We start from the raw sequence: 27148 nt of genomic DNA, 5'->3' as shown, positions 1-27148 counted from the left end.
AGAGAGAGAGAGAGAGAGAGAGAGAGAGAGAGAGAGAGAGAGAGAGAGAGAGAGAGAGAGAGAGAGAGAGAGAGAGAGAGAGAGAGAGAGAGAGAGAGAGAGAGAGAGAGAGAGAGAGAGAGAGAGAGAGAGAGAGAGAGAGAGAGAGAGAGAGAGAGAGAGAGAGAGAGAGAGAGAGAGAGAGAGAGAGAGAGAGAGAGAGAGAGAGAGAGGAGAGAGAGAGAGAGAGAGAGAGAGAGAGATGAGAGAGAGAGAGAGAGAGAGAGAGAGAGAGAGAGAGAGAGAGAGAGAGAGAGAGAGATCTCCTCAGGGAACCTAGCCAATGAACAGCACATAGACCTTCTTCACTTCACACATTAATTACAATGGCAGTTGTCTGTGATAGATTTTCCCATCAGCTCTCAGGTACCTGGCTGGCCAGTGCCCTTCTCTCCTGCTTTCTGCTTGGCTATTCCCCTCAGGCTTCTGGAGCCCAGCGCCTCTCAGCTGTCTGCCCAATCTACAGCAGAACCCCACTACATGACATCTCCATTACCCAACCCCCCCCCCCCCCCCCGAAACACACACACACACACACACATAGCCTCAGACGAAAGAGGAGCAGGAAGAGTGCTCCCCCTGTTTGCACACACCACAACAAAGGAGCCTAAACAGATATCCAACCCCATCATTTACAAGATGCAAACTCAATATGCAACCGTTAATCATGTCATGTGCTGCTGGGATTAGCATTCAAGTCTGGAGACACATAACCTACTGTACAGTACTTACACAGAGAGAGAGAAAATGGTATGTTATGCACAAGCAAAACTATATATAAAACCATAGGTAGGAAACCATCTCAATATCCAACTGAGGGTAAAAACAAAGATCTCTGCTCACAGAGTTAAACGTACAGTATATCTCATAGCAGCTCGTTTCTCTTTCTGTTTAGTGCAGGGTGATGACGTGACGAAGTAGTTGGTGGGTGGATAAATTGGCCACTGATTAAAGACCTTCGCTCGGCTTGCTGGTTTATCTGGGCTCAGAGAAGAAACCCACACAGAGCAGAGCATTACCCCCTCAGCCTGTGTGTCATCCGCTCCGCTCCCCGTAACATTATGGCCATGGTGGCGGAGATTTCAGGATGTGGGATTGTAGTCAGATCTTGAATAAAACCTACAGTTAGACAGTGCAGCCCAAAACAATCCTAAAGTATACACACACCAATGGGGCCGGATACACATACTGTGTACACACTTATCACACATGCACTACACTAACAACTCTGTTGCAGCCGGCAGATGTCTGTGTTCCTGAATATACTGTAACTCCACGTGTCCATGCATTTTAAACTGACAGGGCTTGAAATTTACCTGATTCTAGAGTTATATCGTTTCATGGTTAGAATTTGGGTATGCTGGACTAATCAAAAAGAGAGAGCAGAGAGAGAGAGAGAGAGAGAGAGAGAGAAAAAAAAACAGAGAGAGAGAGAGAGAGAGAGATAGGCTCAGCATGGTGCTACTATGTACCTGGCCTCTAACCAACAGAGAATTGTTACCTGCTCAAGCCGGGGCTCCGCGCATTAGGAGCTCTGTGTGAATCATGCTGTGGACTAGACTAGTGGGCTGAATAAATGAGGTAGCGCGTGCCTCTGCTGTAACTCCAAGCACCAGAGGGGCACTGGGCCTGTCAGCATCTGACATGCAGTACAAATCACCCTCCACCTTCCATCTGAACGAATTAGGCTCGGCACACATCCAGACACTTAAACAACTTGATTACTTCTGCTCGCTCGTTCTCTCTCTCTCTCTCTCTCTCTCTCTCTCTCTCTCTCTCTCTCTCTCTCTAAGACTAGAGTTTAAGGTCTATAACAAACCAACTCAGTGTGACAGTATTGTGGTCGTTTACCCAACGCCCCCCAAAAAATCCCTACTGCTCGGATGAGTAAATACTGTATAATGTATTGCACATCAAAGTAATCCTGAAGCAAGGGGTTAGGTAGCAGTTTGACTAGTGAACATAATGTTGTGAATCCTTTCTAATACATTCATTCATGCAAGAAATCCCACAAAAGCATCTCCCCACCAGCAGTAATGGAGTGAAACAGGAAGCCGGGCTATTTCTAATGCTAACACCATTCAGAAGTGGGACACTGGATTCTCTCTCTGGGTTTTCAACATCCGCTCTCCAAATACCTCAGCAGCAGCCCATTCGGCAACAATATAATATTATCAGACTATTGCTGTATGTTCTCTAGTGGGGGTTAATCATTTGTAACACAGTGCCAGTGGAGAGTAGAGCAGAACTCCTGAACAGAACAGGATATCCTCTGAGCTCCCATTCTGTTGGCCCGGGCCCGAGAGCTGCCTGAAGACCTGTTAGGAATCAGTTAAGCTGTCTTCACTCACACACACATACAGTCACAAGCCAGGGTATCAGCTGTGAGCATGATACACAGCTCACTGTGGCTACTCTCCTCCTCAGAACGTTGTGTGTGTATTGGCAGATTGTGCTGTGAGGAGCCCAGAACTGGAAACTGTCCCTATCCTCCGGAGCCACAGGAGGAGACAGAGGAGACAATCTGTCTGCTGGATTTTCATCCAACCTCAATGCAATCTCTCATTCCTCTCACTCTTCTTCTCCCAGTTTTACTGGAGTGAGTTATGCAGCCAACCAAATCATATTAGAACCAGCACACAGACAGGGAGGGGAACCTGTCTGTCTCTACACTATTGAGATGGATTCAACATTCAGACAGCGGGCTTTTAAGAGTTGCTCAGACGCAGTCATGACATTTATGGTGCTGTTCATGTTCGTGGGTACAGCAATATGTAGTCCTGTATAAGGACTGCTTGAGCAGCTAAAGCACCACCAGTCTCTCCTAATGCTTCGCATCTAACTGTTGTTATTCTAGTATAGATATTCTGTTGCTACTCTAATAAGTAATTCATGTCTGACAGGTGTAGTTTGGTTCTATAAGGAATGTGCCATGGCCAGGCCAGAGGACATTTAGCATCGAGCTGTGGACTGCAGTCGATCTGGCTGGCCTGGCCTACAGTTGGCATTCCATTGAACAGCTTTCACAGCCCACCCCAACCCACCACCCTGCTGTCAATTCTCTCTCCTCACTGACGTTCCCTGAAAAGAGCTATTATTGGCTTGGCAAAGGTTTCTTAAATCGATTGCTGACATTTCTTCTACTTATTGCTTTCTCAATAAGATTAACAATCTTTCTGATTTGACATTTCCACACGTTATGCAACAGATTTATGGAAGATAAATATTTCATAGGCCTATGAGTTTTGGAATAGCACTACAGTATATAAACACATTCCATTAATTCCACCATACAAACAGTAGTACAAGTGTTTAGCTAATTAGCAAGATGGTAGATCACACACAAAGTGGCAGAGGACATCATACTGATTTGTTCCTTCAGAAGTCGACTCTGCATGTGTGGTCTAAAAGCCACGCATAAACACACACACACACACACACACACACACACACACTGATCGCCGTGCTGCCTGCCGCCCTGCTGTGGCCAGCGACAGAGCCCAGGCTCTTTGTGTCTGGATACTGATAGAGGTGGAGGAGCAGGGTGGAGAGAGGAGAGAGAGGGGCATGTTTAGAGACAGTGTTCATTTCTTCGCTCTAATCAGGCAGTCTGAGAATACAGAATACCTATTCTGGAGAAGTGTTCCACCTCTGAGGAGCGGCGTGATGGGCACTGACCCAGAAACACTGGTTTGTTCTGGGCTGCCACTTACATCAGGACCTGGCAGACTCCAATGTGGAGGAAGCAAAGTAAAACCATCCTTACTGGCCGCTAACAGTACACTTGTATAGTATGAACACCGTATAATACACACAGAATAATAACACAGCATAAAAAACAGAACAGTCAGAATTTCAGTTGCGGTTGTGCCGTTTAAGATGAGGGAGGACGCTAATTTCTTTATGAGCACGGCCTTATTTCTATTAGAGCATATTGGATGACTGTCATTCATATTCCATTCACCCAGCTCAATGTAACATCGATAGGTTTAGGTTACTTCATGATAATTGAATTGTACCTATCCCCATCTTGAGGTTGCTACAACCTAGCCTATGAATGAAAGTTTACAAAGTAGGTGCACAGGTTGAGAGAAAAATTTGAGTAATCAAGGTGACAGACAGTGACACATTCAGTACCGCCTTGCACACTCTCGCCTGCATCTAGCTGATCTATGGTGTAATCATTAGTCCAACAGTTGCAAACTAATTCAGGTATGTTTACCCGCGTTTCGTTCCGTTTGCTTACGTTTAAGAAACGTTTTTCAACAGAATCGGTGGAATGAATACACCCCTGATCATACGCAAACACAGTTCACTTTCAGAGCAGCCACATAAAAATGGCATGATCACTTTGCTCTTTAATTCCTTCTCTCATCTACGCACTCTCCTCATCTCACCTTTTCCCTTTGCTTGTGGATTTCAGTGCACAACACATCAGCTGTCTGTGAACATGCGAAAAAAACATTCCAAGCCAAACCTTCATATCATAACCTCTAACCACTTCCCGCTACACACGACCTACATCATTGTCACCATATTAGTGAACGTCACAGTCAACATAGCTACTAGAACTAACGTGTTAGTAAACCCGTACAGTGTACAGTCAACAAGCAGTTTAGCAGTTACACCGGCGGGCCCCGGTGGCAATAAATTAATAAAATCAAAATCTTACCTTGACTTGGAAAAGTTCCAGTGTTGGATAGCCATAGCCAGCTAGCTAACATGGCATCCCTCTCTGTTTGAGTTGGGTGTTTGAGTAGGCTAAACTAGCTAGCTGCATTCTCTAGATAAGTAAGTGAATGTCACGTCTTCCGCCGAGGCTGCCCCCCCTCCTGGTTCGGGCAGGCTTCGGCGTTCGTCGTCACCGGAGTACTAGCTACTGCCGATCCCATTCTCATCACTCCACTTGTCATGTCTTGTCAATCACACACACCTGGTGCTCATTCCCCTAATTAGTATGTGTATAAGTGTTCCCTCTGTTCCCCTTGTCTTTGTGAGTGATTGTTTGTTGTGAGAGCGTGTAGCTCGGTTGAGCTACTATTCACTGTGTTTATGCTAAGGTGGATGTTTTCCCTTGTAATAGTTTTGTTTGACACTTTGGGCGTTTGATTTATGTAAACGGAATAAACTCTGGACTTCTGTATTTTACCTCCTGCGCCTGACTCCTTCAATCACACCCCGTCACAGTGAAAGTGAAAAAAATACAACAAAATATAGTTAGCTCTCTCTCTCGCTTCTCCTTCATTTTTGAAGAAAATTCTGTTTAAAAATGTTCAACTATTGTCTTTCTCTCTCTTTGAGTCAACTACTCACCACACTGCAGTGCTAGCTAGCTGTAGCTTATGCTTTCAGTACTAGATTCATTCTCTGATCCTTTGATTGGGTGGACAACATGTCAGTTTATGCTGCAAGAGCTCTGATAGGTTGGAGGGCGTCCTCTGGAAGTTGTCATAATTACTGTGTAAGCCTATGGAAAGCGGTGAGAACCATGAGCCTCCTAGGTTTTGTATTGATTTCAATGTACCCAGAGGAGGACGTAAACTAGCTGTCCTCCAGCTACACCATGGTGCTACCCTACAGAGTGCTGTTGAGGCTATTGTAGACCTTCATTGCAAAAAGGTGTGTTTTAAGAAATTATTTATTTATTATATATTTAGTATATTTTTCTCACTTCCCCTAAGTCAGGTTGTTACTACTGCTGCTCTATATACTGTATGGTTGGAACCTTAATGTATTTTAACGTATAATAGTTCTTATACTGTAATAATAACCAGCAACATACACATATAAAAACGGTATACATGAAAGGTCAAACTGAAATTAATCAATCTCCACTCTACACAATTAGCTTGGAGGGGCACTTCTCACTATCTTACCTGTTGATTTGTGGTCTCTCTCTCTCTCATTTTACATTTTAGTCATTTAGCAGACGCTCTTATCCAGAGCGACTCTGTATGTCTGTCCATTTGCCCATGGTTATCATCATGGATACCTCTCTCCTGCATGAAGTTAACACATGCAGTACACCCTCTAGACTTAAGATGCTATCATTTCATCAGAGATAATAGATGATAATTCAGATTGATTGACACTATGACAGATCATTGCTGACCCTATGATTGTGCAAGTAATTCTGTAGCTAGCAAGTATTTTTGGCTTCAAAACAATCACTATCTGTTTTTCACACCGCCAGAACTACCCAACGTTAGCTAGTTAAATAAAACCTTTACTTAAACTTACTTTGTTGTTGCCAACAACAATTACTTTCCCCGGTGCAGTGAGTAATGATGGTGGTGCTTTTTCTCTCACTCACACACTGCCACACTCATGGGTGCAACTTTGGTTTTAGAAGTGGGGGGGACATAACTTGGCGGGGGGGGGTCTTGGGCTCCTCACATTTTTGGGGGGCATCTAAAGCTCATTTCCTGCATTTCTACACAACCTAATATGACCCATGGCCCTTCTAGCCGTCTCTATTTAGAACAACATAAAGTAAGCAGAAATGCCCACAGTCATCAAGCTAGGTAAGAGATCATTATTAAATATGTTTAAGTGATTGATAAGACTGAACTAGATCAATGATAATTCAATAATCAATATTGTGTTGCACCTTTAACCAATAGCCTAACAAATGAACAACTCTTACAAATAAAGTACAAAGACTTTTGATTGTCTTTATCAAGACATCCTCTATATCATATTTCAGCCAGACCGCCCAGCCAGCCCGAGCCACCTGCACGCCCGGCCCCCACCAGTCTAGTCAATAACTGAACTCTCTCCCCAACACAACTTCCTTTTTTTATTTATGTCTCAAGGGAAGGGTTTGGAAAACAAAAGTTTAATAAAAATACACATACACATACACCTACACATTAAGACACAGAAACAGTACATCCTCCATATAATTAATTTCATAGGCCTAATAGTACTGTAGAGCTCTTTTTACTTGCAAACAATATAGCTGGGTCACCCCTTCCTGTCCCTAGGGGTCCACGGCCCTGTAGCGCCCCAACCCAACACACCCCACTCAGCTTTAGGATCTTAGTGAAACATTCATTATTGGTTTCAGGTGTGTTAGGCCAAGGCCTGAGTGACAACCAACAGTACGGCAGACCCCCAGGGCCAGGACTGAGCAGCCCAGTAGCTAGGGATTTCCTAAATAGGTACAGTGAGAATGTTTTCAATACAGACTCCTTTTGTCGTACAGTATTCCATATAAGGCATCCAGACCTTATGAAAGTTGCACAGTATATCCTTAATCTTGTAATAAATCAAATATAGTGGTACATAACTTGACATTTCTTCCATCCATTGTTGGAGGATAACCAACCTTCCAATTAATGACAATGCATTTCTTAGCCGCTATAAATGCTAGGTTACACAGTTTCTTCTGATAAAAGTCTCCAGTATCAACATTTCCAAGCAAACAAAAACATGGAGAAGGGAGAATCTGTAGACATGCTGGGATAAAAGAACATACTCTTTGCCAGAATTCAGCCAGCCTTCACAAGACCATAATATATGCAAATATGTCCCCTTTTGTGTTTTACACCTACATCTTTGAGTGCATGATATTCAGTTTTACTGGCATATAGTACGTTCTGTGGATGGTCTTAAACTGCAGTAATTTATGTCTGAGATTTTATGAACATGACGGGGCATTCTAACACATCTGCATCCATTCATCATCCTTAATAGCGTCTCCCAGGTCTTCCTCACGTTTTTGTTTGACATGTTTTGTGTCATCGGGAAAAGCCTCTTTAGAGGTTTGTCAGACTGCCTTAAAATAGGTTCAATCTTTGAAGCTTGTTGCTTGTCCTGTGTTTGCTGCACGGAGATAATAAAGTGTTGTATCTGCAAAAGTTCACCTCTGCACCGTCACAGACTGGTCTTCCCTGTCTGCCTGAACCTGATGAGAACCCTGTCATCTGATCCTACTCAGATGAGGCGTGACAAAGAATTACCTTGGTGTACATTTATACATTATATATTATCCAAGAATAGTATCAATGGTTCAATAATTGAAATTACCATTATTCCCAGATCCCAGACTGTAGCCTACCCATCAACTCAAGATGGAACTTTCTATCCATTCACTGATTGTTATAATATACTGCAAAATTCACCTGAGCTCCGTAGACTGGTCTTCCAGTCTGACCCTGCAGGGACACCTGTCACCATCTGATCCTGCTAAGACATGATGAGCATAGTGTTGTGTACTGACCGTGCAGAATATCGATCTTCAATCGTTTGGCCGCTGGTTTCATCGTTTGATTCAGGTCTAGTGTGATTGAGGCAAAAATAATAGCTAAGGTTAGTGAGCTTGCTAACGTTAGCCAACTTTTGGCTAGCTCTAGCTAATGGTACAATGGTACATCATCAAATGTACTTCTGTTGATACGGGACAAAACAAAGGCTACAAAACATTTCTATATACACGGGAACAGCTGTTAGATACTGCTATCTGACAGATAGCTAGCTGTGGTAGCTACTAGCTAGCTAACTAGCTACTAGTAGTTCATTCACTTCAGTCGAGAGGGGATGAAACATTAGCTAACGTAACATGTCAGTTACACTACTAGCTCAGCACTGGGAATAAACACTTTTTTTCTGTCAAACAGCAGTTACCTTGCCAGCTAGATCAGTCAACTAAAGAATAGCCAGTTTCTGCTCTGCTTGCTTTTACAACTCTGAGAAAAAGCGCAACACAGACAGCAGCTGCAGGCTGAATCCGAAAAACAGCCTACCCGACCGATCTGAGGTGTCCGCATGGTCCTAAAGCACACTTGTGCCGTGTTTTGTATTACAGCTCAATGATAAAACTGGGGGAGACAAAAATGCAATTTCAGAATGGGGGGGGGGGGTCATGTCCTCCCCGTCCCCAGTGAAAGTCAGTGGGGCTTTAGGAAGTGACTCAAGTTCCAGCAGCAGAGGACTTTTCAAAATAAAAATCCATCAACGAAAAATGTTTATGTATTTTTTACATGAACAATGAAGTGAGGGAAGGAAATCAGCCTCTGACACAGACACACAGAGTTCAGCATTTAGTTATTTAACAGCCTAGTAAGGAGAAAACAACAACTTCTGTTTTCATACCAAACAATGAGTAACACTGCTTATAGATTTCCTTGCTCCACCACATTGTCACGCCCTGGCTCTGGGGACTCTAATATGTTGAGCCAGGGTGTGTAAAGTCTATGTGTTTTGTTCTAGGTTTCACATTCTAGTATTGTTGTTCTATGTTGGCCAGTGTGGTTCTCAATCAGAGGCAACGTGATTCAGCTGTTGCTTGTTGTCTCTGATTGAGAACCATACTTTAGCAGCCTGTTTCCCCACAGAGTTTGTGGGATCTTGTTTCTAGTCTGTTGTGTTAGACCGTGAACTGTCACGTTTTCGTTTTGTTGGTTTTGATCGTGTCTCTAATAAAGAGTATGTTTGCCTGCAACGCTGCGCCTTGGTCCTCATCTCTGTTCGACGGTCGTGACACACATGCTCACGTTTATCGTACGAACTGCTTTCCCATTAAAAACAGACATAATAGAAAGACAAGCTTAACCTAACTACAATGAACATGTAAAGTGTTGGTCCCATGTTTCATGAGCTGAATTAAAAGATCCCAGAAATGTTCTACACGCACAAAAAGCTTATTTCTCTAAAATGTTGTGCACAGATTTGTTTAAATCCCTGTTAGTGAGCATTTCTACTTTGCCAAGATAATCCATCCACCTGACAGCTGTGGCATATCAAGAAGCTGATTAAACAGCATGATCATTACACAGGTGCACCTTGTGCTTGGGACAATAAAAGGCCACTCTAAAATGTGCAGTTTTGTCACACAACACAATGCCACAGATGTCTCAAGTTTTGAGGGGGTGTGCAATTGGCATGCTGACTGCAGGAATGTCCACCAGAGTTGTTGCCAGATAATTTAATGTTAATTTCTCTACCATAAGCCGCCTCCAACGTTGTTTTAGAGAATTTAGCATCATGTCCAACCGGCCTCACAACCGCAGACCATGTGTAACCACGCCAGCCCAGGACCTCCCCATCTGGCTTCTTCATCGTCTGAGACGAGCCACCCGGACAGCTGATGAAACTGAGGAGTATTTATGTCTGTAATAAAGCCCTTTTGTGGGTAAAAACTCATTCTGATTGGCTGGGCCTGGCTCCCCAGTGGGTGCTTCCATTCAGCCACAAGAGCATTAGTGAAGTCAGGCACTGATGTTGGGCAATTAGGCCTGGCTCGCAGTCGCTGTTCCAATTCATCCTAAAGGTGTTTGATGGGGTTAAGGTCAGGGCTCTATGCAGGCCAGTCAAGTTCATCCACACCGATCTCGACAAACCATTTCTGTATGGACCTCGATTTGTGCACGGGGCATTGAAATGCTGAAACAGGAAAGGGCCTTCCCCAAACTGTTGCCACAATGATGGAAACACAGAATCATCTAGAATGTCATTGTATGCTGTAGCGTTAACATTTCCCTTCACTGGAACTAAGGGGCCTAGCCCGAACCATGAAAAACAGCCCCATACCATTATTCCTCCTCCACCAAACTTTCCAGTTTGGCAGGTAGCGTTCTCCTGGCACCCAGATTCGTCCGTCGGACTTTCAGATGGTGAAGCGTGATTCATCACTCCAGAGAACGCGTTTCCACTGCTCCAGAGTCCAATGACGGCGAGCTTTACACCACTCCAGTCGACGCTTGGCATTGCGCATGGTGATCTTAGACTTGTGTGCGGCTGCTCGGCCATGGAAACCCATTTCATGAAACTCCTGACGAACAGTTATTGTGCTGACGTTGCTTCCAGAGGCAGTTTGGAACTCGGAAGTGAGTGTTGCAACCGAGGACTGACGATTTTTACGCGCTTCAGCACTCGGCGGTCCAGTTCTGTGAGCTTGTGTGGCCTACCACTTCGCGGCTGAGCCATTGTTGCTCCTAGACGTTTCCACTTCACAATAACAGCACTTACAGTTGACCGTGGCAGCTCTAGCAGGGCAGAAATTTGACAAACTGACTTGTTGGAAAGGTGGCATCCTATGCTGGTGCCACATTGAAAGTCACTTCAGTACGGGCCATTCTACTGCCAATGTTTGTTTATGAAGATTGCATGGCTGTATGCTCAATTTTATACACCTGTCAGCAACAGGTGTGGCTGAAATAGCCGAATACACTAATTTGAAAGGGAGTCCGCATATTTTTGGCCATGTAGTGTACATATCTGTTGAGTGAGTGAACCCCAGGAATTGATCTCCAGGAGCATAGCCCGACCTGTGAACTTTCACCCCAAGGTTGCTTATCTCCGAAAACACACAAACAAGCACACACACACATATCCCCTGTGCCAGAGACCACCCATCACCCCCTATACACTGCCTCAATTATCCCTCCATAATGAATGGAACTGCCTCCCAGCTTAATGCACTGGCTGGATCTCTGGCAGGAAATCAAGGAAGAGTGCCTTCATAAATATTTAGAGAAACTGCCATGAAATTTTCAGGCGCTAAAAACAATGTCCCACTAAGACAATCTTTACAGTACACAATGAAAGCGAGAAGTTGCTTGAAAGTGCATTTCTTTCTCATTGAACATTGAGCCGTGTAGTTGGTAAGTAGACCTCAATGTATTTTTTTCTCCAACCAACGTAGGCCTACCTAGCGAAGTTAGCTAACATTATCCCATTTTCAACATTGTTTAAAAATAGTGTTTAATCACGATTGCTACTGACATACATGATAGGCTAAAATGATTGATGGACAACGTCAAATTGGCTAGCTAGCTAATAACAGATCACGTCAATATGGCTAGTTAACAAGATAACTTTCAGAGGATAAACTAGATGGCTCTATCCAAATATTGTTTGATTTGCTTGCCATCTATAGTGGTAATGACAGTAGCCCGACTGACAACTTTACCAGGACGATGTCAAGCTCTTTCCAAAAGCCTAATCTCTGATGAAGGAAGCTAAATGACACATGTTGTTTGCTTTAGCTAGCTAGCTAGCTACATGCCTAATGGAACTGGCTACCCTCACGTATCTGAAAATACATGATCAATTGATGCTTACTGATTGCTGTATAACTAAATGTGGAATAATCAGAAATGTGTAGTTCTGACTATGCTCTTCAAGAGGTGATGATATTAAAACCAAATAGTTATGAAATTTACTTAACAAGCCCTTGAAAATGGCACATAGTTGTCAATGGTTTGAGCGGGACTGGGGGTCTCCTTGCTCCCCAGTAGCCAAATTGAATGCTATTGTGACGTTTATTGTGACATCCAAACCAGTCTAATTGGAATGATTGGCAGCAGAGGCATAATCCTGATTTTACTTATGCAGGAAAATAAAAGTAAGGTGTGTGATGTGTCAGAAATTGTGTAATAGAATTATTGTCAACCTAAAATATTGTCATATCATTATAAATACAGTTTATAGGGGTTTTATACCAATTTTCCATATAAATTGCCTCTAAACTATATGTAAACAGACCTTAAATGTCTCCATTTCTGTTTTCTTGGAAAGCTGTGAGTGCTATTATATGATACAATATCAGTACTTGTTGCATTTACAACTTGTCTAAGTTCTATCATCAACTGATTTCATCCAGTGTATGGCTGTGGATTGACTACATTGTTTGAATGGAATGTTGGCAGTTAATTTGAAAAATGTATGGAATAATTCCTCTAAAACTAGCTGGCTAGCTAGCTAACAAACAGTGCAGATACATTCTTCCAATTCATGATTTTACACAATATCATATCACAGTACTGGCAAAACCATGGTTGACCAACTCCCTGACCAAAATGGCTGACCTTAATCCCATAATAAGAAGGTTAATGTCCATTCTAGTATTCTAATTCCTAATACTATGTTCGTAACATATCATACGAAATGGATGATGGACATCCACAAATTAATACCATCCCAAACATAACATACTAAATTGAGTGTCCTGGAATTGAGTTTACTATGTTACGTCACCCCTGAGTCCAGGTTGCAAAGCCAGTAGCCTATCTGTATGTGAGACTCTCGTCCATAAACAAGATGAGAGCCAAAATAGCACTCAGTGTTCTGGCTGAGAGAAGTCCTTCACACAGTGCCCCAAACATGCCTGACTATTTATTTTGAGCAATACTATTACAAACAAATTGCAACAAGATGACACAAAAAATGCAACTAATTAATCTTGCCTAAATAAGAGCTGCTATTTCACAACGATAGGCCATCTACCAGGTGTGAGCACGTGCCAGATCTGTTTCCCGCGAAATGGGGAAAATTATAAACAACAATAAACATTGAGCCACAGCACACACACATAAACCCACATGTTGGATGAAGATACATACTTAATTAACGAAATACTTACAGAGAAACCTGCCCAAAATGGACACGAATGTCTGACCCTTGGTGAGGTAGTGAGGGCCAGAGCTGCAAAACTGACTGCCAAAATCAGACTTCCTAAAACCATCTGAGAAACTCCGAGAGAAAGCATGATCCGAGTCCGAGTCCGAAACTCTCTGAGTCTGGAGAGGCTACGGGACAGGGACGCCGGGCTGAGCGAACGACCTCGGGGCATTGCTTGGACTGGCATTGTGACGAAGAAAACAGAGTTGATGTATCAGCTATTGAAAAAATAGGGTTAAGCTTTTTCCATCAGCATCCAAAAGTGGCACCTAACAGCAAAGCAAGTAACCTATGTCCAAACGTTAAGCTTGATAAGCAACGGTGTCCAAAAAGCATATAACATCAGTCCTACTAAATGGTTCCTTTGAAAGAGTCTCCATTAAATTGCATTAATTATCCCCAGATGCGTAATTGTCGGTTATTCTGAAGGCTACAACAGTGTGATGGATGAGATGCGTAGTGACTGGGTTGTGCTGCTACACAAATCGATTCCGCAAAAACACAGGATAACGCGCTATTAGCTAAGGTAACCGGGTTTTCGAGGAAAAGCTTGAGAAATGGTCCATCAAATCATAGTCCACGAGGATTCATTTTGCGTCCTTATTTTCATTGCTATAGGATACATTTTAAAGAGCCTCAGCAAGTAAAAACGTCTAGCTTAAATGATACGGGAATAATGTCGCCCTTTAATGTAGACTAGTATTCCACGGTCAAACGCGCGGCAGGCTACATCCACAGAGAGAGCGTGGCCGTGGGTATGCTGTTTCACACAGGCGCAGGGGTTTCACAGACGACAACAAACTACCAACAGCGGTAGAGGAGATGCATCTAGCTACACGCTGTTCTTTGGTCGCTATACTGCGTAATGGGGACCTGTCACAAAGCGTGTTTAGGGCGATCAATACTACGATGGTGCAGTGTTGAGGGGCCACTTCGCATCCGAAAAATAGCCTTATGTGATTGCGTCTACAAATAATTAAGTCTATATAACCATTAAAAAGATGACCATGCACTTATTGTCTGAATTCAAATGACCAATTTCTCATACATTTCTTCAAATTATAGACCCCCACCGCCCCAACCAAATGTTAGGACAATGTCATTCCTTCAAAATACAAATCCCAGCTGATTCTAAATTATATGCATGTGAAACAGATTAATGACTCCTTGGCTCTGGTTTGTAATAGCTAAATATCAGCCTACCTACTCTCATTGTTGTGATTGTCCTAATACATTTAGAACATTGGGTGGTGGGTCAAAAAACCAATCATTTGAATGATCCATCTATAATTCATACAGACAAGCCTACTTTATAAGATTCACAAAGGTTGAGAACCATCAATTGAGATTAAGTACAAGGCACTTTTAGTGCATTGGGAGTAAAAACACACATTTGCCTTAAAACAAGTTGATAAACTCTCCATATTTGTAAAAATGTACTTCATAATGCAAATAGAGGGTAAAGCCTCACAGTCCCTAAAGTTTGAATACCAGCCTGCTGTGGCGCTGACCTTGTGGAGACCCAGCCACAGGGCTCTAGAGCACCATCTACATCGGCCAAGCTGGTACTGCACTTAAATCATGCCGCAGTATCTAAAGAGAATATAAATTCTACAGCAGCCACATTCCCCCCCTCTCAGCTTTGTAATGGATGAAGATCAAACCACAGAAATCCTGTCTAAGCAGAAAACGAACATGATTACATATTTCACCTGAGAATCCTTTAAACTATTAGAATGGAATATTTGGCTCACAAAAATACGACAAAAAAATCACTAAACACTTTCCTTTAAAAATGATTTTATTCATTAATTCAGTGGTATACTTAAAATTGTGTCACAAAGGAGAAAAAAAGTCAGCCACACATGAAGAGCTAATATCCAATTGAAGCGGTGTTATCGCATATAAAAGAAAATAGTACTGGTGTGCCGTAATATATGGTCTATTAGTACAAAAATACATTTCAGGGCACAAAATAATACAGCATCCAGTATCACAAATAAATGAGGGGGACACTTTCAGAGCACACCCTTTTAAAGAACAGGTTTGCAAAGTTGTTTAACCCAAGCACTTTCCTCTTTTGTAAATAAGCATACAAATATTTTTGTGTGATAATTATTATTTATATGTAGTGTGAATATATTGGTAGAAAATGTGGATTTTATTACTGCTAATAGTTACAAGTTCCAAGGCTCAAGGGTTTAACCAGAATACAAAGTAAACCATGGTCAATTCATTAATTTTTTTAAACAGTTTTCTCTAAGTTTTATACAAAATAACAAAGACATACAAAAGTTCATTTACAAACCAAGGCCATATGCTAACTTTATGTACAGCCACTTGTCTTTTTTGTACTGTTTTTCTTTTTCTTCTGAAGTCATATGCATAGCAGATAAAGAAAGCATACCTTTATTAGCCTAAATTGTTCTTGTGCTCTAAACCCAAGTTCATTTATACAGAGGGTTGACAAAATGGCAAAAGAATAACTTCATTTTCCCATAATTTATCATCATAACTTAGAAAAAACCCAGAGGTTTTTACTGAAAAAGTGAATAATATGCAGATAAGGCATCAATGCTTGTTAATGTAAGATAGGGTTTTAACATGGTGAGGGAGAACTGAGCAGGCTTCTGGACCTGAGTCATAGCACATGCATAGATCTTGATACAGCAGGAGTAGAGTTCTGGTACTCAATACAAAGTGAATCCAAGGTCAGTTTACAGAAATACAGAAAAAAGGAAGGAACAGCCATTCTAGTCACAGGATGAGCATGTTAGAGGCATGAGCTGGGCTTTAAATCCACCTCAAAGTATTCCACCTTTATCTTCATTTTCTCTTCTGCAGATGCTTGCCAACTTCACTATCACCATAATCATTACCACAGAGCCATATATTTAGAAAATGTATGGCTCTGCATTATCTTCATCATCATCATCATCATCACTTTACTGCCCACCTCCATGGCACCGAATTCCAAAACCTTCACAAATCCGTCAAAACAAGTCAATGTGGTAATAACGTGACCGTCGTTGTAAATCAGCCAATTCAAACGGTGACAAAAAGGTTACATGTATGTCCATCTACTTCAATAGTAAAAACCTCACAAACCATCTTTCCTGTTATGTAACAATTAAAGTTAAAACTTGGTGTATAATGTGATGAGTTACTCAGTGGCACAGGGCATGCATTCCATCACTGGTTAAATTGTTTTTTGTGTTTTGTATTTTCTTCAAGACCTCGGAAAGAGTTAAAGGACAGCACGTAGGGGCAACTTCGGTCTCCTTCCATCTTCCATGGGCACAGTAAACAACACTGGAGCACTGGGTGTAAATACTTCATTGTGTAGGGTCCACCCCTGGAGAAATGGCGCGTGTGTATGTGTGTGTAGCTGTATGTGTGTGTGTGTGTGTGTGTGTAGCTGTATGTGTGTGTGTTTGTGTTTATTATCGCTCCTGTTTTCCCATGGTTTCACATTCAGTAACAGGCCAGCTGTTGCCCTCTTCAGAAGTGGTCGATGAGCACAGACACACAGTTGGCTCCCACCAGGTAGTTGGGATCTCCAGGGAGAGACTGATTCTGCCAACTCTTGGGATCACCTGAGGGGGCGAGAGAGAAGGAACATGGTAATGATAACAGGTGGAGAAAGGGTATAAGGTTCATAATACATAATGCACTTCATGCTAAACTTAACAGTCAGCAAGCTCCAAACACTAAACTAAAACCCCCTTTGTTCCATTAAAGCCATATGAACTGTATACATGCTGTTTGTGGTACACACCCCAGGATGTAGCTTGACAGAAGTAAACTTCACACTACATTGCTAAAACCACCCTTGATTGCAAATTATAGCTCTTAAGGATAGAGTATGTACTGGCAGCGACTGTAATTTGCAATTAATTGGTAGGTTCCAGCCCTTGAGCCAAGAGTATTACCACCACAGAATAACCAATTTAAAAAATTGTTTTAAAAAATGGCTTTAGACTCAAAACTGTTACACTAAACTGCACCATTTCTTCCAAACCACAATGCAGTTGCATTTTAAAGCACTGTTATTTCAGATAATTGCATTCAATCCCTCAGTGCCATGTGAGTAAAGTGAGTTTTATGAGATCTTCAGATCAAAGTGCTGAGAAATTGCAGGCTTTTAGCATGCTTTGTTGTTCTGATAGGAAATCACAAGGGAGGATAATGCATCATAATCATTATAGTGTAATTACTCCTAAATGTCAAATGGATTTGAGCAATAACAAGTCCTATCAGATAGGATCCATATGAGGACCAAGAGGCGTTTAAGTGATTTTACTCAGATCAATTGTCAATGACTCAGATTATTTGTTAAAGGTTCCCAATTAGCCAGTGCAGAAGGAGGAGGAATGTCACTGTGAAACTCATGACATCAGTACATTAAGGTAATGTGCTGTCAGAAGTAAACTGATCATGTGTGGTTTGGATTGAATCTCTCCCGTCTGTGAGCAGAGTTCTTTCAGAACCATTCCAAACCAAGACCATTCAGTCACACACTACGCTGCTTCTCTACTGGAAACTCCCATTGGGCCTGGGCAGCTCAGCACCCAACTGGAGATCAGAGTCAGACTCTGTGAGGAGCAACACACAAGTAGAGCCTAAATGAAGCTAAAGTGCCTTGTTTTACAAGAAGAGGATTAGAGCACAGCCCTGTAATCCTTCTACAATGAAGCAGGACAACAAACGAACAAGCCAACGAGGTAGCAGTAGGCTCATTTAGCTCTTCAAGTCCAATTCTAGCTGAGAGTAATTAGTAGCTAATCCACAGCGGTGCCAAGTTTACCATTAAGACATATAGAGAGGAGCGGATGGAGAGCAGAGAGCTGACTCAGTTCTGTTCTGATGCTGCCAGACAGACAGATCTCAGATCCAACCCACAGGCTGTTCTCACATACACAACAGAATATCTGTTAGTACAGAGGGAACCATGCGTCTGTCTCTGAGAGGGTTCTCTTCCAAATGTAAGAGGACCGCTGACCGCTGCGTTTCAGGATAGACATTTGGGTGGCTATGTGAGAAAAATCACTTGTAGGAAAAGAATGTGGAATGATTTACTACAACAAAGAACTAACTAATCTTATCAACGTAAAACTGATCGGCGGGATGCATGTCGAATGGAACCATATCAATGTCAAACAGATGACATACACACTAAGTGGAGGAAAGAACAGAAAGAAAGCAGTTTCAGCATGAAAAAGCAATGACAAGAAGTTTGATCTGAAGACCACATCAAATAAATAAAAGATCAGTGGATGAATGAGTGAATAAACCGAAATACCAAAAAAATGACACCATAAAAATCATACAAGGTGACCCACAACCATCAATTTGTCACAAAGCCAACCCAAAGCCCCGACCCCAAAAGGACAGAGAGGACAGCGTACCCGACGAGGAGTCGGAGGATTTTAGAGCAAAAGACCAACCATCTGGGGTCATAGACGCACAGTGAGGTAAGCGCAGCTCCACAGGTTTCAGGAACTTGAGGCCGTGAGGGCCACACATCACCAGCGGGCTGAGCAGGGTCTCTCCTGGAAACAGATACACACCACAGGGTTAGAGGCTAATACACATACACACAGGGTTCCTAAGATCACTGAAGCTGTTGGGCTCCTTATTGGGTTTAAACAGGCACGGTGAACATTTAAGACAATGAAAACCGTTAAAAGACCAAAGGAAAATATACCTATCCTCGAAAAATTAAAAGAGAGAAGACAAGAGAGAAGAGATGATATATGATCTGTGAAAACAACATTATCTCATGAATACATTGGTGAGTAAACTAACTGATACATTACATACAGTGCCTATCATTTTATTGTGTTACAAAGTGTGATTAAAATTGATTTAATTGTCATTATTTTGTCAACGATCTACACAAAATACTCTAATGTCAAAGTGGGAGAAAAATTATCTTTTTTTGATTAATGAAAAATAAAACACTAATACACCTTGATTAGATAAGTATTCACCCCCCTGAGTCAATACTTGTTAGAAACACCTTTGGCATCGATTACAGCTGTGAGTCTCTAAGAGCTTTGCACACCTGGATTGCGCAATATTTGCCCATAATTATTTTCATAATTCTTCAAGCTCTGTCAAGGTGTTGGGGATCATGGCTAGACAGCAGTTTCAAGTCTTGCCAAAGATTTTCAAGCAGATTTCAGTCAAAACTGTAACTTGGCCGCTCAGGAAAATTCACTGTCTTCTTGGTAAGCAACTCCAGTGTAGATTTGGCCTTGTGGGTTATTGTCCTGCTGAAAGGTGAATTCTTCTCCCAGTGTCTGGTGTAAAGCAGACTGAATTAGGGTTTCCATCTAGGATTTTGCCTGTGCTTAGCGACATCCCGTTGTTGTTGTTTTTTTTTTTATCCTGAAAAACTCTCCAGTCTTTGCCGATGTCAAGCATACCCATACCCTGATGCAGCAATGCTTGAAAATAATGCTTGAAAAGTTACTCTGTGATGTGTTGGATTTGCCCCAAACATAAGGCTTTGCATTTAGGCCAAAAAGTATATTCCTTTGCCATGTTTTCTTGCAGTATTACTTTGTTGTTGCACACATGCATATTCTGTATATTTTTATTCTTCTTTTCACTCTGTCATTTAGGTCATTATTGTGGAATCACTACAATCTTGTTGATCCAGCCTCAGTTCTCCCATTACAGCCACAGAACTCTGTAGCTGTTTTAAAATCACCAATGGCTTCATGGTAACATCCCTGAGCAGTTTCCTTCCTGTCCTGCAGCTCAGTTCAGAAGGACGACTGTATCGTTGATGTGTCTGGGTGGTTTAGTACATCATCCACAGCATAATCTTTAGCTTGACTTTGCTTAAAGAGATATTCAATGTCTAATTTGTTATTGTTACCCATCTACCAATCACTGCCCTTCTTTATGAGGCTTTTGAAAAGCTCGCTGGTCTTTAGTTGAATCTGTGATTTAAATTCAATACTTGACTGAGGGACCTTACAAATGTTGTATGTATGGGGGACAGAGGAAGGGGGTAGTCATTTAAAAAATCATGTCAACACCTATTATTTCACACAGAGTGAGTACAGTGAGGGAAAAAAGTATTTGATCCCCTGCTGATTTTGTACGTTTGCCCACTGACAAAGACATGATCAGTCTATCATTTTAATGGTAGGTTTATTTGAACAGTGAGAGACAGAATAACAACAAATAAATCCAGAAAAACGCATGTCAAAAATGTTATAAATTGATTTGCATTTTAATGAGGGAAATAAGTATTTGACCCCTCTGCAAAACATGACTTAGTACTTGGTGGCAAAACCCTTGTTGGCAATCACAGAGGTCAGACGATTCTTGTAGTTGGCCACCAGGTTTGCACACATCTCAGGAGGGATTTTGTCCCACTCCTCTTTGCAGATCTTCTCCAAGTCATTAAGGTTTCGAGGCTGACGTTTGGCAACTCAAACCTTCAGCTCCCTCCACATATTTTCTATGGGATTAATTATAGACTGATAATTTCTTTGTCAGTGGGCAAACGTACAAAATCAGCAGGGGATCAAATACTTGTTTCCCTCACTGTACATGTAACTGATTATGTGATTTGTTAAGCAACATTTTACTCATTAACTAATTTAGGCTTGCCATAACAAAGGGGGTGAATACTTATGCAACAACTATATTTTAGTTATTTAATTTGATGTAATTTGTTTAAAAATATATACTTTTATTTTTACTTTGACATTATGGAGTATTTTGTGTAGATCAATGACAAAAAAAAAATCACTATTAAATCTATTTCAATCCCACCTTGTAACGCAACAAAATGTCAAAAAATCCGAGGGGGTGAATACTTCTAATAACCAGTAATAAGGTACCTTAAAACTGAGGAATAGAATATCTTAAGAGTGGAATAAAGCTTGGCGAAAGACCCCATGTGAGATCTTCTAACTCCTGTGTACCATGACCCCATGTCTGACCTTTCTCCTTGTCCAGGGGGGGCAGGATGCTGTTGTCCCGGCAGACCTTGAAGTAGATCTCCTGTTCCACGCCCTCGGGGATGGCCCCCTGTGGGATGATGATGCTGACACCCGTCTCGATGGAGCTCAGCACCCCTCCATTACAGTTGAAGATCCCCCGGGCCGTGGCCACCACCGTGTGACCTTCATCCTCATCATCATCCTCCAGAGCACTGGGGCTACAGGGGGGAGAGAGTTGTCACAGTCAGATACCAGAACATGGAGCCAGTTAGAGCCAGCCTCTGGAACACTTGTGACACCTTCTGGACGGGCAAAAGCATTGGTATCATTCAATGTGTCAACTATAGAACTGTAAGAAACATGACCATGTGACTTTGTATGCTTTCTTTTCTCTAGCCATGCACAGAGACACTCCTCACTCCTGGTGTGGTTCTTGCATAATACATGAAGCGAAGCGATGCGATGCGATAACACTATAATCTATATATTATAACTGAACCCAGTATAGTTCAGCCAGTGGGTAGGATACCCCTCTAGGGATGATATTGAATTCTCTCACCTGACAGGGATGGCCTTGGGCACAGCGTTGATGTTGTTGTGCTGGTACTTGGACCTGTTGTCCATGGTGCGTGTGAAGGTGTCCAGGCCAGAGTCCAGGTCTGTAGGCTGGGGGGAGATCTGGGGCTTGGCTGGGGCTGTGCTGTTGGCTGGGGCCTTGATGGCTGGGGCCAGGTCTGTTTTGTTGTTGGGCAGCAGGTTGTGGTTGAACTTGGGGCTGTCAAACTTCCTCTCGAAGGGCTTGGCGGAGTTGGTGTAGGGCTTGGGGACGTAGCGGTTGTAGCTGGTATTGGCCGGGATCTTGGGTTGGTCCTTCATTGCCGTGCCGTTCACTGGAGACTTCTCAGGGTAACTCTTCTGGGGCAGGTAGTTGGTCGTGACTGTGTCTGCTTTGGGAGAGTCATGGGGATCTGGTAAGTGAGTCACTGTGAGTGTGTGTGAGTATTATATTTTTAGATTAAAATACTGCATGTAGAACTAGACTAGCGTGTGTCCTACACTATAGCGCTTACCCTCAGGTGAGGTGGGTTTGGGCAGAATGGCAGGTGGGGCAGCAGGGGTAACCTGGGGAACAGGTTCATATCGCCTCTCCACAGGACTGACCTTCTCCACTGACTCTGCCCTGTAAAAAACACAAGAGCACATTCAAACAATGTCACAATGATGGCACAAACATATGGGTTTAAGGTAAAGATGAATTCAGGCCAGGGTTAGAATCACTGATTTGAAATAATGCATCTCAGTCTGTCACGCTTACTACTTCAAAAAATCTAGTCCTAAACAGAGATACACCAGTGACGTGTCATGTATCCTCAAGAGAAAGGTTCAATTACTGCAGTCCAGTGAGACTGTTAGTTTTAATAAAACACAGTGGCTCCATCTAGTTAATTCACTGTATTCATTTACACAGATTGCTTCTCCAAAACACACTTTAAAAAATATGCCTTCCACTACAATTGGTAATTTTGTAGCAGAGTTACAAGTGAATGGTTTTGTTAATTAGCTAATAACAGAATGGGCCAAAACCATGCAGACACGGCCCTACTAAAACAAAGTTTGGCAAAACAACACATAGGAGAACGGAGCACAGCAATACTGAAGCAAATAGCAATACTGACGCATACGATGCAGCTTTGACATCCAAAGTAGCCTGGAAGTCTCGAGGCTAGTTTTACAGTGGTAAAACACCTCGTAAGAACAGTGAAACCTATTGTTGATAGTTGAAAGAAAAATGAAAGAAATTCAGAATAAAAGAATACTGTGATGGTATTTTTCCCTTCCAACACTTAATCTTGTATCTTTGGCATGGTCTTTGACTGAGGTGGAGATTGCACACAGTGTGGTACATCAAAGTAACCCTTCTATTGCAGCCCAGGAGGATAACAAAAAAAACAGCTCGCCTTCAAAAAGTAGTTTTTCATTTGTCAGCATGGGCCAACCACCAACTCTGTCCTTTCAACTATAAGAAAACCATTTCCAAGGCAGGGTGAATCAATGTTCTGGTGGCGGTAGAGTGTGTTGCTGAGAAATATACTATAGCCTAGCTTTAGACCCCCAGGAGTAGTGTGTGTGTGTGTGTGTGTGTAGCTGAGATTAAAAGCTTTAGACCCCCATGAGGTTTCTGTGGGGTGAGTGTGCTGCAGGGGGGAGAGTAAGCTATATTGTGTCTCCCACCAGAGAATGTGAGCGGAGTAGAGCGGTTGGAAATCCCGCTCGCGCACCGCTCCGGCACTTCACGTCCTTTCCAACCGCGCCGCTAAAAAACGCATTCGCTCCATTCATTATTGGGCTCCCGAGTGGCGCAGCGGTCTAAGGCACTGCGTCTCAGTGCTAGAGGCGTCACTACAGACCCTGGTTTGATTCCAGGCTGTATCACAATCCGGCCGTGATTGGGAGTACCATAGGGCGGCGCACAATTGGCCCAGTGTCGTCCGGGTTTGGCCGGGGTAGGCCGTCATTGTAAATAAGAATTTGTTTTTAACTGACTTGCCAAGTTAAATAAAGCTGAAATAAATCACAATTTAACCAACACCCATCTATTTTTGTGACTACCTGGCCCTACCATTTGGTTTTGAAGTATTGAAACCAAACCATATGATTTGAATGAAAAGTATTTTAATAAACAACATGAAAAGGTGACTGTAAGAAGTGCTCATCATTTCAAATAGGCTACATGTCGAATTAAACAGCATATAAACACTCTAAATAGGTCAGGAGCCAGACAGGTAGCCTAAGAAGGAACGAAAATGAATTATTTAGGCTATATTATTTCAAGGCTATTAGCCTACAAAGAAATACATTTTGAAGCATTTGCAAGTGTGACACACTAGGCTGGCAGGGACATTAAGCGCTCAGCATTTAAACAACATTATGTTGTATTAAATCATTATAGACTATAATTTGCACATATAGGCTGTGACTTACTTAGAATTAGATACAAATTCAATGGAAAAATGCCTTATTAGGCTCCATCTACACTGCCATTGAATTCATTTTTAGAAACATGAGTTTGGCCAGAGTCTTCAGGCTCATGCGATGGTGCCTGGAGAGCCGGCCAGCAGTGAAGAATACCCTCTCAGAGCTGGCAGAGCCACTGGGGAAGCTAAACACCCTTCAGGCCACTCTTGCCAGGCTGGGCAGGGATACGTCGTTTTATTCACATTTTTCTGTTGGTAGGCCTAACGGATTTGAGGTAAAATAACCCTATCAAAACAGAAACCTCCTTGAAAGAGGGTAATATGCCAGGCCTATTGGGCCAAAATCAATGATGGCCTATTGTATAGATAATATAATGAAAATGAACAAAACTTTTAAGAGATCTGATTTTTTGTTTATAAATACTTTGCTACAGGGACACACTAGATAAATACTAGCTACCCATCTCGTTCCTTTCTGTTAGCATGTGCACGTAGTAAAGTACACCATCATGCTTTCGGGAATTCTGTCTTTTCAGATTCCACAATGATGCTTTAGTTGTGGACACTACATCACTGCACTCCCTCTCTTGCGCTTGGTCCTCATCTTTGTAAGTCACCTTTTTTTTTCTCCACCTGTGTGTTTTATCAGTTTCTTTATGAAAATATTTAGCACACTATATGACAGTAGCTAAAGCAAGGGGCTATAGCAGCACAGAAATAGATAAAAAATGAATGCTGGGCCGGGCATGCCCTGAGCTTGTGAAGTGAGCGCTACTGGAGCGAAATTGGAGCGGGCGAGAAGGCCGACGCTCCAGCCTTTGGGAAGCTCGCTCCACGCTTCAGTCAAATCGGGAACGCTCCACTCCTACTACATATCCCAGAAAGAGAGTGATGCATGGGAGTGCGTTACCTGGGGTAGTTGTATCCGGGATGTGCTTGTGGCTGAGCAGCAGGTTTGGTTGCGATGACAGGTGTTGTCTGAGGAGGTGCCTTGCCTGCGTCCAAGCTGCGCCGGTCAAAGTAGGACAGCTGTTTCCTGTAGTACTCCTCGTCTTCATCTGGGTCGTAGTGGTTGGAGCGCACTATGTCATCATCTGACACCTCCCGGGGCTTCTGAGGCTCAGGGACTCTGAGGACAGAGTAGAGGGATAAAGAGGGGGTTAGTCAATGTGAGGTTAATTAAAATACCAGATAAACCATACATAAAGACATTTCTCTAAAGTATATTGCGGTGCGTTTGTTTCAATCTCTAAATCACTACAATTGACCATATAACAATTAAACAGAATTACAATGACAAACATGTGTACTGGACAGCCTCTGCAATATGCATTTACATATTAATGCATCAGTCAGTGTGCAGAGTTGGAAGGTAGTTTCTCTTAGTGTCCACCGGGTGGAGCTCCAAGACCAAGAGCAGCAAACAGCAGCACCAGTGATAGGCAGAAGCACTGTCTTATGGCAGCAGCATTGTTTATTTTCAAGATGTATTTATCACATGCACAAGTATAGTGAAATGCTTAACTTGCAAGCCCTACCCAACAGTGCAGTATTCAATATAAAAATAAACAAAACACGAGAAATAAGAGAGGAAGCCATATACAGGGTAAATGTACAGTATTTGAGGTAGATATGTACATGTAGGCAGGGATTATGACTGGTAGCAGGATAAATAATAATAATAATAGTAATAGTAAGCAGTATGGCAGAAGCAGAAGCATAAGTGGTGGGTGTGTGCGTGGTGGTGAGTGTGTATGTATGTAAGTGTTAATGTCAGTGTGTGAGTGCAAGTGTCATGTAAACAGGTCTGAAAGTGACTGGTAGCAGGAATATATACATACGTATGGTACTATATACATGTAAACAGGAGTAATAGCGACCAGTAGAATGATAAATAGATACAGTACATACTAATGGCAATTAATAATCATTTTAGCAGCAGCGTAGGTGTGAGGGGGAGCAGTAGTTGTTGGCCATTTAATCTACAATTGATGTTCTTAACCCTGGCCAACATGGGCCACAGAGGAAGGTGTTCCAATTATACATTTTTCAAGTCAATATTGTATTCCTCAAAATATATATATTTTTTACATAAATGCACTGTAATATAATGTAACTGTCAAGTGAAAATCTAACTTAAAAGTTAATATTCTGTTAACGCATACCCAAATAATGTTGTTGACTCTCATCCTATACTCGTATTTGTGGACAAAGTATAAATTGGAGGGAAAAAAACACTTAAAAATGCCACCTCAAACTTGTACCTCAAACAGAACGTTTCTAAAAAGCTTTTTAAAATAATGGGTTCAAGGACATACATCTGGTGGATTAGATGCAATTATTTGTACCATGATTGTCTTCAATATTTTATTTATATTAGTTTGCCATTTTTCCATTAGCTATAATGGGGGATCCTGTTTTTCTGCTAACAATGCCTGCAATACCACGGTCGGCAGTCCTTCTCTCCTGGGGTATGCCCATTCCAACACAGAAAAGCTGCTTTTTAACATAACGAATTACAATATTTTGGAAGGAAAACTATTTAACTCATCTTGTAATTATAGGTCATATTATATAGAAATCTGGAAACACTGGACAGTTACTTGAAGCTTTAAAAAGTCAAGGTTTTATCTTTGCCTCATGGAAAAATGGCTAGAATTGCAGGATATTAGCTTTGAAGCTGCAACAACAAAATATTTCTCTACTCCATGACAAAATGTTTAGAATTGTAGGAAATTAGCTTGATAAGAGACATTTTTTCTC

The 27148-nt window shown here is 42.1% G+C and overlaps 2 protein-coding genes across 2 annotated transcripts in view; both read right to left on the bottom strand.

Moving 5' to 3' along the window:
- LOC311111616 (protein ENTREP2-like) overlaps positions 1–13630 on the bottom strand; it is a gene marked incomplete at its 5' end in the record, with an annotated part of 41232 nt that extends 27602 nt beyond the window's left edge. The window contains one exon of the mRNA XM_084154387.1: positions 13349–13630. Within this exon, the coding sequence (XP_084010513.1) occupies positions 13349–13630 (282 nt within the window). The remainder of the gene's footprint in view (positions 1–13348) is intronic.
- Positions 13631–15226: 1596 nt separating this feature from the next.
- Positions 15227–27148, bottom strand: part of LOC311111634 (tight junction protein 1-like) — an 81771-nt gene continuing 69849 nt past the window's right edge. Inside the window, exons 24-29 of the mRNA XM_084154408.1 lie at positions 25296–25514; positions 22481–22590; positions 21970–22357; positions 21411–21628; positions 18852–18995; positions 15227–17039 (exon numbers count right to left, since the gene is read on the bottom strand). Of these exons, the coding sequence (XP_084010534.1) occupies positions 16945–17039; positions 18852–18995; positions 21411–21628; positions 21970–22357; positions 22481–22590; positions 25296–25514 (1174 nt within the window). The 3' untranslated portion in view covers positions 15227–16944. The remainder of the gene's footprint in view (positions 17040–18851; positions 18996–21410; positions 21629–21969; positions 22358–22480; positions 22591–25295; positions 25515–27148) is intronic.

The sequence above is a fragment of the Coregonus lavaretus genome, assembly GCF_964263955.1.
Source record: "Coregonus lavaretus genome assembly, chromosome: 37".
Lineage (NCBI taxonomy): Eukaryota > Metazoa > Chordata > Actinopteri > Salmoniformes > Salmonidae > Coregonus > Coregonus lavaretus.
The sequence above is the reverse complement of the archived record's forward strand: the minus strand, read 5'-3'. Positions and strand labels throughout refer to the sequence as shown.